The following is a 13,551-nucleotide window of genomic DNA, read 5'->3' on the forward strand; positions in this document are numbered from 1 at the left end:
GTTTTTCCCTTCAGACAAGCTTCCTTGGCAAAAAGTTGAAGTCAATACATGGCTACCCAAAAAGAGAGTCCCACCCCAAATCACAGGTGGAGATATTATTACACCCGTTTCACATGACTTTCAAGTCCCTATGCTACGCAAGTAGGCTCATTACAAGCACAGGAAGAAGCCTTCTACAACTTGACAGCTGTAGTGTAGAAACTGGTTTCTAGAGTTCCATTTCCTCTTCTGTGCTAGCAGCTGTTGCCAAACTACTGTAAAGAGGCATCCCTGTTTGCCGAGGCTCCAAGAACAGTTCAGTTCTCTGTGGAAAGGCAGTCCCAGCAGCTGCATGCTTAGCTTGGCTCTCACCCGTGTAGTTCTTAGCATTAGATGATGGCTTTGGCTTGTCAGAAAGGAGTTCTGGGAGAGGTTTCCAGAGCACAAGTTCCATAGAAGGACGACTCCTAAGATATAAAATACAAATATTTATAAAAAAGTTCAGGACATGAAAATACAAGCTTGCAAAGTTAGTATCTGCTATCTAATACCCAGATAAAGAACTATGGGAGCTGGACGTGGCAGCACACACCTGTAATCCCAGTAGTGAGACAGGCAGGGTCAAGGACAGCCTCAGCAACAGTGAGACTCAGCCAGCAGCACAGCAAAACCATGTTTTGAAATAAAAAGAAAAGCAGGGCTGGGGGTGAGTGTAGTTCAGAGGTAGAATGCTTCTGGGTTTAATCCTCAACACACACACACACACACACACACACACACACACACACACACACACACACGAACTAATGGATAGTGGCACCTAAATAGGTGATTTAGAACAATACAAATGGGTTTTTAGAAAGGCCATTCAAAAAGCTGGGCGTGGTGGTGCACACTGTAATCTCCGCGCCTGGGAGGCTGAGACTGGAGGATGGCACAGGTTTGAAGCCAGCCTCAGCTACTTAGTGAGACTCTCAACAGCTTACTGAGACCCTGTTTCCAAATAAAGTATAAAATAGGTATGGGGGTATAGCCTGGAGGTTAAAACAAAACAAAACAAAAAACCCTCTGGATTCCATCCCCAGTACCACCAAAAAATAAATAAATTAAAAAAAAATAGAAATGGTATTCAAGCTGAGGGTGATGGCACATGCTTGTAATCCCAGCATTTGGCAGATACCGGAGGATCGCAGTTCATGGACAGCCTTAGCTGTCCTTCGCAACTCAGTGAGACCATTTCAAAAATAAGAAGACTAAAAACTAGGGTTGGGGGTATAGCTCGGAGGTACAATGCCCCTGGATTCCATCCCTAGTACCACACACACACAAAAAAAGTCTTTGAGGCAATACCTAAATACCTGTACACTTTATAAACTTATCTCTACTTGGTGCAGTAGATAATGACCACTTGAGAGCTTACAGGCTCAAAGACTATAGATTCAGAGTTGATCAATAGTTCTTCTGTTAATAGTCCAGGTCACTCTATTTTTTTGTGGTACTGGAGATTGAATCCTGGGGCATTCTACCTCCAAGCCACAGCTTAAGCCTATTTTTTATTCTTTTTAACTTTTTTTTTCTGCAGTACTGGAATTGAACCAGAGCATTCTACCTCCGAGCTATACCCTCAGCCCCATTTTTTCTTTATTTTGAAACAGGTCTAAGATGCCAATGGCCTATGTAGCTAAGACTGGCCACCAGCCTATGATCCTCCTGTCTCAGCCTCCCAAGTACTGGGAGTCCAAGTGTGTGCCACCACACGTGGTCTCTGCATTTTTAGGTTGCTGTGTTTTTTGTTGGGTACTGGGGATGGAACCCAGGGGCATTAGACCTCTGAGCTACACCTCTTGCCCTATTTTTTATTCTTTATTTTGAGACAGGGTCTCACTGAGTTGCAGAGGGCCCCATTAAGTAGCTGAAGCTGGCTACGAACTGTGATCCTCCAGTCTCAGCCTCCTGAATGCTGGGATTACAAGTATGTGCCACCATGCCGGGCTCTTATTCTTTGAGACAGGGTCTCACTGAGTTGTGGAGGGCCTAAGTAGCTGAGGCTGTCCACGAAGCAAACCGTGATCCTCCTGTCTCAGCCTCCCGAATGCTGGGATTATAAGTGTGCGCCATCACACCTGGCTTAGGTTGCTGTGTTTTTATTTTTTTGAGAAAGAGTCTTACTAAGTAGCAGGGGCTGGCTGTGAACCTGTGATCCTCCTGTCTCAGCCTCCCAAATACTGGGATCACAGGGATGTGCTGCCAAGCTGGGCTAGATTCTTGTGACTGCTTCCCAGATTCCTCCCTTGTCCTCAGCCAGTCACTTCTCTACCAGAAGTGAGTTTGTTCTGTCCTCATTTGCTGTTTCTGTAATTTTACTCTGATAATCTTAGAAACCAAATAACTAGAATTGCTAAACTATGATTTAAATTAAGAACAAAAGACCTGGGCATGGTAGGACATGCTTGTGATCCCCTCCACAATGTAGTGAGATCCTATGTCAAGAAAGGAATAGGGCCGGAGTTATAGCTTGGAAGTAGAATGCCCCTGGATTCAAGCGTCAGGACCACAAAAAGAAAGAGAGATGAGAAAGAGAGGGAGAAAGATCGAGCTCTGCTAAGGGTCATTTTCTAAGCTAAGAATATGAGTTTGGGTGTGAGGCCTTTGTGATAACTAATTTTTTTTGTGTGTGGTACTGGGGATGGAACCCAGAAGCATCCTACCTCCAAGCTACACTCTCAGACCTATTTTATGTTTTATTTTGAAACAGGGTCTAAGTGGTGGAGGACCTCACTGAATAGCTGAGGCTGGTTGTGATCCTGCAGTCCTCTAGTCTTAGCCTCCAAATAATGGGATTACAAGTGTGCACCACGGCACCTGGCTCTGATAACTGTTTTCACTGCTGGGACACTTTCTTTTGTTGTTATTACCGAGGTTTCTATGGTGTTTCTGGACAACAGAGAACCAGAAAAACCAGAGTTTCCAAAATGTGGTTCCTATGTTCTACTACAAGAATTTAAGAGAATGGACTCTCCTGGTAGCCCTTCCTTTCTCTCACATATATATGTACGTGTGTGTGTGTGTGTGTGTGTGTGTGTGTATGTAAATATATATATATGTATGTGTGTGCATGTGTATATATATATGTACATGTGCGTGTGTATATATATTTTTTTGCTATACCAGGGATGGAACCCAGGGGCATTCTACCTCCGAGCTATGCCCCCAGCCCTATTTTTTATTCTTTTTTATTTTTGCGGATCTGCAGATGGAACCCAGGGGCACTTGACCTCTGAGCCACACCCCCTGCCCTATTTTTTATTCTTTATTTTGAAACCGGGTCTCACTGTTGCAGAGGGCCTAAGTAGCTGAGGCTGTCCGCGAACCGCGATCCTCCAGGTCTCAGCCTCCTGAATGCTGGGATTACAAGCGTGCGCCACCATGCCTGGCTCTTTCTCAAATATTAAAGTGGATAGCATTTCAGGCATTTAAAAGAACCAAGAGGAGCTGGGTGTGGTGGCACTTGCTCGTAATCCCAGTATTTGGGAAACTGAGAAAGGAGGATCAGGGTTTGAGGCCAGCCTCAGCTACTTAGTAATACCCTCTGCAACTTAGTGAGACCCTGTTTCAAAATAAAGAATAAAAAATGGGAAGCTGGGCGTGGTGGCGCATGTTTGTAATCCCAGCAATCAGGAAGCTGAGACTCCTAGGAGGATCACGTTCACGGACAGCCTCAGCTACTTAATGAGGCAACTCAGTGAGACCCTGTTTCAAAATAAATAAAAATTTGCACGCTTGTAATTCCCGTGCTTGGGAGGCGGAGACAGGAGGATTGTATAGGTTCGAAGTCAGCCTTCCTGGCTTAAGAGACCCTGTTTCCAAATAAAAATATAAAATAGGTCTGGGAGTGTAGCCCAGAGAAGGAAACCCAGTACCCCCCCCCCCACACACACACAAAAAAAAAAAAAAAAAAAAAAGAGCAGGGGGTGTAGCTCAGAGGTCAAATCCCTCTGGGTTCCATCCCCAGACCTAAAAAAAAGAATAAAAAATGGGGCTGAGCCGGGCATGGTGGCACACGTTTGTAACTCCAGCATTTGGGAGGCTGAGACTGGAGGATTGTGGTTCACAGACAGCCTCAGCTACTTAGTGAGGCCCGCTGCAACTCAGTGAGGACCTGTTTCAAAATAAAGAATAATAAAAAATTGGGCAGGGGGTATAGCTCGGAGGTCGAATGCCTCTGGGTTCCATCCCTAGTACTGCACAAGATAAAAACAAACAAAGTCTAAGGATAGCCACCCCTGCATATTTCAAACTCCTGCTTGCAGAGCTCTGCTCACCTCCAACAAACTAAAAGGCTCCAGAATGGGTTAAACCACACCCACCCACCATGCTTTCACTTGCCGAGTGACGAGGAGATGAAGAGGTGACTAAGACAAGTTGGACAGTGTCTACAAACACTGGATTTCCCCCTCCAAGACCATAATTAAATGGAAGCTAGGTACCAAAACTTACATAGACTCAATCATCTTTTTTGTAAAGACTTCATCAAATTCTCTCTTCAAACTTGTTTTCATGGTGTCAGAAAGGACAAGACTGGGGAGATGGTTAACATTTCTGTCAGCTTCAACTTCTTCATCTTCGTCAATTATCCTAAATAAATGAAGGCAGCAAAAGCAGAGAAAGAAAATTGTATTTTTAGATTATTTTTATTTGGTATTTTTTTGGTATTGAGGATTGAACCCAGGGGCATTCTACCTGAAAGCTACACCCCCAGGCCTGTTTTATTTTTTATGGCACTGCGAATTGAACCCAAGGGCACTCTAATCTCTGAACTACGCTCCCAGCCCTATTTTATTCTATATTTTTAATTTTTTTGGTGGTACTGGTTATGGAAGCCTTCTACACTCCAGACCTATTTTATATATTTTTTGAAAACAGGGTCTCTTAAGCCAGCGAGTCTAGCTTCAAACCTGCGCGATCCTCCTGTCTCCACCTCCCAAGTATTACAAGCGTGCACCACCACGCCCGGCATACTCTATTTTTGAAACTGGGTCTAAGTTGCAGAGTCCCTCACTAAGTAGCTGAGGCTGGCCGTGAACCTGCGTTCCTCCTGTCTCAGCCTCCCAAGTATTGGGATTACAAGTGTGTGCCACCACACCTGGCTTTATTTTTTATTTTCAAACAGGGTCTTACTATAAGTTGCAGAGGGTATTGCTAAGTTGCTGGGGCTGGCCTCAAACCTGTAATCCTGTCTCAGACTCCCAAGTACTGGGATTAGAGGTGTACACCCTGCTTGGTTTAAACATTTAATCAAACCATTACATATTCTTCTAGAAATTGGATAAATTTTTTCCTCCCCTGTGGTACTCAGGATGAAACCCAGGGGCTTTCTCCTCCCAGGCTACACTCCCAGACCTATTTTATATTTTATTTGGAAACAGGGTCTCACTAATTTGATGAGAGCCTCATTAAGTGGCTGAGGTTGGATTCGAACCTGTGCGATCCTCCTCTAAGCCCCTCCAAGTGCTGGGATTACAAAGCAAGCGCCACCAAATCCAGCTTAGAAATTGGATACATTTTTTTGCGGGTCTGGGGATGTAACCCGGGGCATTCGACCTCTGAGCTACGCCGTCTGCCCAAGTTTTTATTCTTTTTTTAAAATTTGAAACAGGGTCTCACTAAGTTGCAGAGGGCCTCACTAAGTAGCTGAGGCTGTCCGCAATCCTCTGGTCTCAGCCTCCTGAATGCTGGGATTACAGGCGTGTGCCACCACACCCGGCTAGAAATTGGATAAAATTTTAAAAATAAAAAAGGGTAAAAGAAGCCAGGCATGGTGGTGCACGCTTGTAATCCCAGCATTTGGGAGGCTGAGACCAGAGGATTGCGGTTCACAGACAGCCTCACCTGTTTCACCCGTGTAGTGAGGTCTTCTGCAACTTGAGACCCTGTTTAAAAAAAAAAAGGAGCAGGCATGGTGGCACACGCTTGTAATCCCCGTGCTTGAGAGGCGGAGACAGGAGGATCATGCTGGTTCAAAGCCAGCCTTGCTGGTTTAAGAGACCCTTTTCCCAAATTTCCAAATAAAACATAAAATAGCCTGGAGGTAGAAGGGTTCCATCCCCAGTACCACCCCCCCCCCAAAAAAAGGGCAGGAGGTATAACCTGGAGGTCAAATGCCCCTGGGTTCCATCTCCAGACCTGCAAAACAAAAAACAAAACAAAACAAAAAACAGGATCTCTTTAGGCTGATGAGAGTCTACTTGTTAAGAGTATCCCCAAACCTGCGATCCTCCTGTCTCAAGCCTCCCAAACACTGGGATTATTGATATGTGCCACCATGCCCAGCTTAACATCTAAAGCCTATACTTTAAATTCCCTGGTTTCTAGTCTTCCTGAGAGGCTGAGGTTGGAGGACCACAGAATGACCAATCAGACGAGCTTAGGAGGGATGCTGCGCAGGGATGGCAGCCAGCCAGGTGCAGGTGCTGTCCAACCTGTCCTCAATCTCCTGAAGTCTCCTTCGGGCAACTTCACACTGTGGCTCTGCAGTTGTCTGATCCATTTCTTCAAAAACAGCATCTAACATTGCAGGTGCAGAAAGGCCACTGGTGCATGGATTCACTCCATGACCCCCCACGTCCTGATGCGTACAGAGAATCCACTCATTGGGAGGAGCACAGAGATCTGCTTCAGTTAATCGTTTCTTTCTCACTGGACAACTAAAAAGAAAGGAAATTCAATAAAAACTCAGTTAATATAGACAAATTATGTATCATCTGTCAGTTAAATTCTTTTTTACAGTACTGGGGATGGAACTCAGGGGCATTAAATACACCCCCAGCCCTCTATTTTATTCTTATTTAGAAACAGGGTCTACATTGCGGAGGGCCTAATTAGCTGAGGCTGGCAGTGAACTTGCGATCCTCCTGTCTAAACCTCCCAATTTACTGGGATTATAAGCTTGCTCAACCATGCCCAGCTCTCAAATTATTCTTCTTCTCCTTCTCCTTTTTTTTTTTTTTTGCAGTACCAGGGAAGGAACCCATAGGCATTCTACATTCCCAGCCCTATTTGTTATTTTTTAAAATTATTATTATTATTATTATTATTATTATTATTATTATTATTATTGGTACTGGGGTTCCTGGAAGCCCTTCTACCTCGGGCTACACTCCCAGATCTATTTTTTAAATTTTTTTGTTTTGTTTTGTTTTTCTTGTGGTACTGGGGTTCCTGGAAGCCTTCTACCTCCAGGCTCCACTCCCAGACACCTATTTTCTATTTTTATTTGGAAACAGGGTCTCTTAAGCCAGCGCACGCGCCTGGCTTCGAACCTGCGCTATCTTCCTGTCTCTGCCTCCCAAGCGTGGGGATTACAAGCGTGCGCCACCACGCCCGGCCTTAAATTTTTATTTTTGGAAACAGGGTCTTTTAAGCCAGCGTGGCTGGCTTTGAACCCGAGTGATCCTCTGTCTCCGCCTTCCAAGTGCAGGGATTACAAGTGTGCGCCACCATGCCCAGCTGGTATTCTTTATTTTGAAACAGGGTTTCACTGAGTTGCAAAGAGCCTCACTAAGTAGCTGAGGCTGTCCGCGAACCGTGATCCTCCTGTCTCAGCTTCCCGAATGCTGGGATTACAAGTGTGCGTCACCACGCCTGGCCTATTTTTTATTCTTTAAAACAGGGTCTCACTGACTTGCAAAGGGCCTAAGTGATAGCTGAGGCTGTCCTTGAACTGTGATCCTCCTGCCTTAGTCTCCCAAATGCTGGGATGACAAGCATGAGCTACCATGCCCAGCTCCCAAACTCTGTTTTTTACTTTTGTACTGGGGGCTAAACCCAGGGGCATTCAACCTCCAAGCTATATCTCAGCCCTTTTTATTTTGAAATAGGTCTTGCCAAGTTGCTGAGGTTGGTTTCAAACCTGAAAGCCTCCTGTTTCAGCTTCCTAAGTACTGGGATTAATGGCGTGCGCCATGCCCAGCTTCCCAAATTTTTAACTGCCTTAATTTGGTTCAAATTCTTTGACAGCTTGTGATAAAAGATGAAAAAAATTATGCCATTCTCCCAAACTCCTGTCATTTTTATAGCTTCCGTGTGTGTGCACACTACTAGAGATTAAACTCAGGGTTTAATCCTACCTCTGAGCTCACTTCCAGCCCTATTTTTTACTTGGAAACAGTCACACCAAGTTGCTGAAGGTCTTGCTAAGTTGCTGAGGTTATTTTGAATCTGCAATCCTCTTGTCTCAGCCTCCCAAATATTGGGATTACAGGTATGTACCAGCACAGCCAGCTGAGACACTTTCTTCTATTGCTCTTCACCATTTTGAGAAGCACTGCAATATTTTTACATTTTCATTTTATTTTATTTATTTATTTTGTGGGTCTGGGGGTGGAACCCAGGGGCATTTGACCTCAGAGCTACACCCCCTGCCCTATTTTTTATTCTTTTATTTTAAAACCGGGTCTCACTGAGTTGCAGAGGGCCTCACTAGGTAGCTGAGGCTGCCCGCAATCCTCCGGTCTCAGCCTCCCGAATGCTGGGATTACAAGCGTGCGCCACCATGCCCGGCTTACATTTTTAGATTATAAGTATTCAACAGAAACTGGGAATGGTGGTGTACACCTGTAATCTCAGTACCTGGGAGGCTGAACCAGGAGGATTACAGGTTCCAGGGCAGCCTTAGTAAGTAATGAGACTCTCATCAATGTAGTGAGACACTGTTTCAAAATAAAAATTAAAAGCTGAGCATGGTGACACATGCTTATATCCCAGTACTTGGGAGGCAGAGAAGACAGAAGGATCCAGGGTTGGGGCCAGCCTCAGCTACTTAGTGATACCCTGTTTCAAAATAAGGAATAAAGAATAAAAAATCAGGCTGGGGGTGTAGCTCAGAGGTAGAATGCCCCTGGATTCCATCCCCAGAACCGCAATAAATAAATAAATATATAAAGTTATTTTTAATTATTTGGTTCTAGAAAGATCAAAAGGGAAGCAAGAAAACCCAAAATGACTAAAAAGCAATTAAGGACCAGCTATATTTTATCAGACTGCTGCTGCTCCCTCCAACACATCTGGAAGTAGTCCCTTACTACAGATAGGGCAAGAATGTATCTATCCCTTGTCAGGATGTGTCAAGTACAGGTGTTATCACTGATTTCTTGGTCCTTTCAAAATGTCAGGGCTTGAGCCAGGAGTGACGGCACACACTTATAATCTCAGCACTTGAGAGGCTGAGATGGGAGGATTATAGATTCGAGGATAGCTTCAGCAAGTAGTAAGACTTTCATCAACCTAGTGAGACTCTATTTTAAAATAAAAATTAAAGCCGGGCATGGTGGCGCACGCTTGTAATCCCTGCGCTTGGGAGGCTGAGACAGGAGGATCGTGCAGGTTCGAAGCCAGACTCAGCTGGCTTAAGAGACCCTGTTTCCAAATAGAAATATAAAATAGTTCTGGGAGTATAGCCTGGAGGTAGAAGGCCCCTGGGTTCCATCTCCAGTACCACAAAAATAAATAAATAAATAAATAATAAAAATTAAATAGGACTGGGGGTGTAGCTTGGAGGTAGAATACCCCTGGGTTTAATCCCCAGTACCAAAAATAAAAAAAAAAGGGCTCTCAGTTTCTGACTAATAATGAGGTCCATTTTTCTCCTGCCTTTTAACACACTACCTCTACTTCCTGGACAAATTTATACATCATGACTCCTCAGAATTTATCACACGCAACTTCTTTCTTTTGTAGGTTTGGGAACTAAAACCTAGAAAAGTCAAACTGGCCCCTCCAGGTGTCACAGGTAAGTAGTGAGTTGTGTGTTTCAGGCCAGATCCCACTGTGCCTGAACCCCGAATTCACCTTCGTGCCATTTTTGTTAAATATCCTGCCTCTTTGTGTGTGTGTGTGTGTATGGTATTGGGGATTGAACCCAGAGGCATTCTACCTCCAAGCTATACCCCCAACCCGATTTTTTATTTCTTATTTGGAAACAGGGTCTCACTAGGTTTCTGAGAGCCTCACTAAATTGCTGAATCTGGCTTTGAACCTGTGATCCTCTTGTCCTGGCCTCCCAAGTACTGGGATAACAGATGTTTATCACCATGTTCTGCCTCTTTATGAAAGTTCAACTAATTGTTCAAGTGTTTATCATACACTAGCATCTGAAAGCGCTGCAGCATGCCCAGTGTTTAGCTAAAAACTACCATAGCCAACTGGCCCCATTCTTCTTAAGTATTTAGAATAAAAGCACTTTATTGCCTGGGCATCAGCAATAACAATCTCAAGACTAGAACACAAGTCAGGCTTGGTGGTGCATGCTTGTAATCCCAGCAATTCAGGAGGTTGAGACAAGAGGTTCGTGGACAGCCTCAGCTACTTAGTGAGGCCCTTTTCAACTCAGTGAGACCCTGTTTCAGAAGTCAAGAATAAAAAATAGGGCTGGGGTGCAGCTCAGAGTCAAAATGCACCTGGGTTCCATCCCTATTACCGCAAAAAAAAAAAAAAAAAAAAAAAAAAAAAAAAAAAACCAACAAAAACAACAACAAAAAACTGTTCTAGAACATAGTTCCATAACCCTTCCTCCCCATCATTAATAGCTATCAAGGGAAGTGGCATGTATTCTGCAAGGGGAAATTTCTAAGCTGGATATTGTAGTGCATGCTTGTAATCCCAGGAACGCAAAAAAAAAAAAAAAAAAAAAAAAAAAAGGGGGTAGTTTCCTACTCCACATTAAGATTGAATATCAGCTGGGCGTGGCAGCACACCCTATACTCCTAGTACCTGAGAGGCTGATTCAGGAGTGCAGGATCAAAGTCAGCCTTGGTAATTTGGCAAGGCTCTCAGAAATTTTCAAGATCCTGTTTCCAAATAAAAAGTAGCTGGGTGTGGTGATGCATGCTTGTAATACCAGTTATTTGGGAGGCTCAGACAGGGGGATCGAGGGTTCATGGCCAGCTGCAGCTACTTAGTGAGGCCATTTGCAACTCAGCAAGACCCTGTTTCAAAATAAAAAACAGTAGCTGGGCATGGTGGCGCACACTTGTAATCCCTGTGCTTGGGAGGAGGAGACAGGAGGGTGGCAGAGGATCGAAGCCAGCGGCGCTGGCTTAGGAGACCCTGTTTCCAAATAAAATAAAATAGGTGTGGGAGTGTAGCCTGGTTGTAGAAGGGCTTCCAGGAACCCCAGTACCACCAAAAATAAAAAAATTAAAAAAATAATAAAAAATAAAAAACAGTAAGCCAGGCATAGTGGTGCATGCTTGTAATCCCAACATTTGGGAGGCTGAGAAAGGAGAACTGTGTTTTGCGAACAGCCTCAGCTACTTAGTGAGGTCCTTTAAAACTCAGTAAAAGAAGCCGGGCGTGGTGGCGCACGCTTGTAATCCCCACGCTTGGGAGGCGGAGACAGGAGGATCGCGCAGGTTCGAAGCCAGCCGCCCTGGCATAAGAGACCCTGTTTCAAAAATATAAAATAGGTCTGGGAGTGTAGCCCGGAGGTAGAAGGGCTTCCAGGAACCCCAGTACCACCAAAAATAAAAAATAAAATAAAATAAAATAAGACCATTTCAAAATAAAGAGTTAAAAGTAGGGGTGGTGGCGCACACTTGTAATCTCAGCATTTGGGAGGCAGAGACTGGAGCATCACGGACAGCCTCAGCTACTTAGCAAGGCCTTTCGAAACTCAGTGAGACCCTGTTCCAAAAATAAAGAGACTAAAAATTGGGCTGGGAGTGTAGCTTGGATGTAGACTGCCCCTGGGTTCCATCTCCAGTACTGCAATAAATAAATAAATAATTAAAAAATAAAATAAAAAAGAATAAAAAATAGGGCTGGGGATATAGAATGCCCCTCGGTTCAGTCCCCAATAGGAGAAACAACACATGAAAAGAGAGGGCTGTTGGGCATGGAGGCACATGCCTGTGGTCCCAAATTTAGGGAGACTGAGACAGGAGGATTGCAGGCAGGCTTCAGGCCAGCCTCAGCAATTTATGGTAGCCCTGCTTCAAAATAAAAGGGGGGAGGGCACTGAAGTATAGCTCGGAGAAAGAATGCCTCAGGGTTCAGTCACCAGTAACGCGCCCCCTCCCCAAAGCACATACTTTAAGACCCAGGTGTTCCACACCAAGATGAACAGTTAGCTCAATAGTAGAGACTTAGCTCAGTAGTAGAGTGCTTGCCTAGTGTGTACAAAAATCCTGGGTTCCCTCCACAGCCACACACACAAACCCATTCATCTACTTGAAAACACAAGAGAGGTCAAATAGCAAAAGGCAAAAATAACTTAGAAACCCACTAATAGGAGACTGGTTAATTATCTATGCCTCGTCCTACAATGGAATTCCATTCAACTGTTGACAAAGAATTAGGAAGAACTCCATGTGCCGAGAGCACAAGGTACAGGAAAGGTAAAATGCAAGATCAATCTGTTGCAGTGTGACCAGCACCTACATAAAAAAACAGAGGTCCTACAGTTATAAGCTTGTAAAATTTTAGATTATTTTCCAAAGGAGAAACAGTGTTGCCTCTGGGGAGAACTATGTGGTATATGTAAGGCTTTTCAATTTTTTTTTTTTAACTTTGTGTCTGTAACAGGCTGATATTAACATAGTTTAAAATTCAAATGCACAACTGGTCGGATCGAAGTTTCCCTCTGACACTCTGCCAGCCACCCCGCTCTCCCCGACTCCACGTCACTTTCCCTAAAGGCGACCAATGAATGTTTCTGGTTTCTTGTGCCAGCTTCCAGAGATAGACCTGTTTCACCTTTTCACCTCGAGAGTCCACGGTACACGAGTATTCAAATTAAAAGTGATCACAAAGTGAATGAACGGCCCCCGGGACTTACTCGTCATCCTCCGCCTCTCGCTTATGCTTCTTTTTACACTGAGCGTTAACACTGTCGAGACAAACAGAAACCAGTTAGTTAATTGAGAAATGAACATCTTAGCCCGCGTCTCCGGCGTCCTGTCTCTCCGGCTCTCCCACCACCTACCAAACGTCCCCATCCTCGCCGCGCGGGGTGGACGCAGGTCGCAAGGTCAGCCAGGCGATGCCGGGGGCATCGCCAGAACAATCGGCGGGGGCGAACTTGCCATTTGGTCCACGCACCGGCGCCCCGCACTCCGGCCGCCATCCCACCGCAGCCATCGTCCCGGCCCGCCCGCCCTGCTCACCGTGCGCGCGCCGCGCTCCCGCCCGGGCTGCCCGGGGCGGCGCGGGGTCCCGGCCGCGGGGCCAGCTCCGAGCCGTCGGCGCCCGGCGCGAAGGCCCGGCCCACGAAGGCCGGCGGCGGCTGCAGGAAGTCGGCGCCGCCGCTCAGGGGGAGGCCGCTGAACGGCCGGCCGAGCGCCGCCATGGCCCGCGACCCCGGGAGGCTGCGACCGCGGCCCCGGCCCCCCGCGTCCCCAGGCCCGGCAGCGGCCGCCACAGCGACTGCCGGCGGGCGCCCGCCTCCGAGCCCGCGCAGACCCACGTCACGCCTTCTAGAACCCTCCACCCCGGAGCACGCCGGGGTTTGTTGTGTGCGGAGGGGCGGGCGGCCGCAAGGCACGCCGGGAGTTGTAGTCCTTCCAGGCCGCGGTCAAG

General features: G+C 45.9%; 1 protein-coding gene across 3 annotated transcripts; it reads right to left on the minus strand.

Annotated features, from left to right (window-relative positions):
• Positions 1 to 208: 208 nt before the first annotated feature.
• Positions 209 to 13,321, minus strand: CCDC117 (coiled-coil domain containing 117; the record flags this gene model as incomplete). 3 transcript variants are annotated; one of them, XM_080717350.1, is made up of 5 exons in its annotated part: positions 209 to 446; positions 4,477 to 4,614; positions 6,459 to 6,683; positions 12,812 to 12,862; positions 13,140 to 13,321. In XM_080717350.1, the coding sequence occupies 5 exons, from the start codon at positions 13,319 to 13,321 to the stop codon at positions 209 to 211; spliced, it is 834 nt and encodes a 277-aa protein (XP_080573476.1). The 3 variants fall into 3 exon arrangements, with proteins under 3 accessions (XP_080573476.1, XP_080573477.1, XP_080573478.1); XM_080717351.1 differs by lacking the exon at positions 12,812 to 12,862; XM_080717352.1 differs by lacking the exon at positions 6,459 to 6,683.
• Between the last annotated feature and the right edge of the window lie 230 nt (positions 13,322 to 13,551).

The sequence above is a fragment of the Muscardinus avellanarius genome (genome assembly GCF_963383645.1).
Source record: "Muscardinus avellanarius genome assembly, chromosome: 21".
Lineage (NCBI taxonomy): Eukaryota > Metazoa > Chordata > Mammalia > Rodentia > Gliridae > Muscardinus > Muscardinus avellanarius.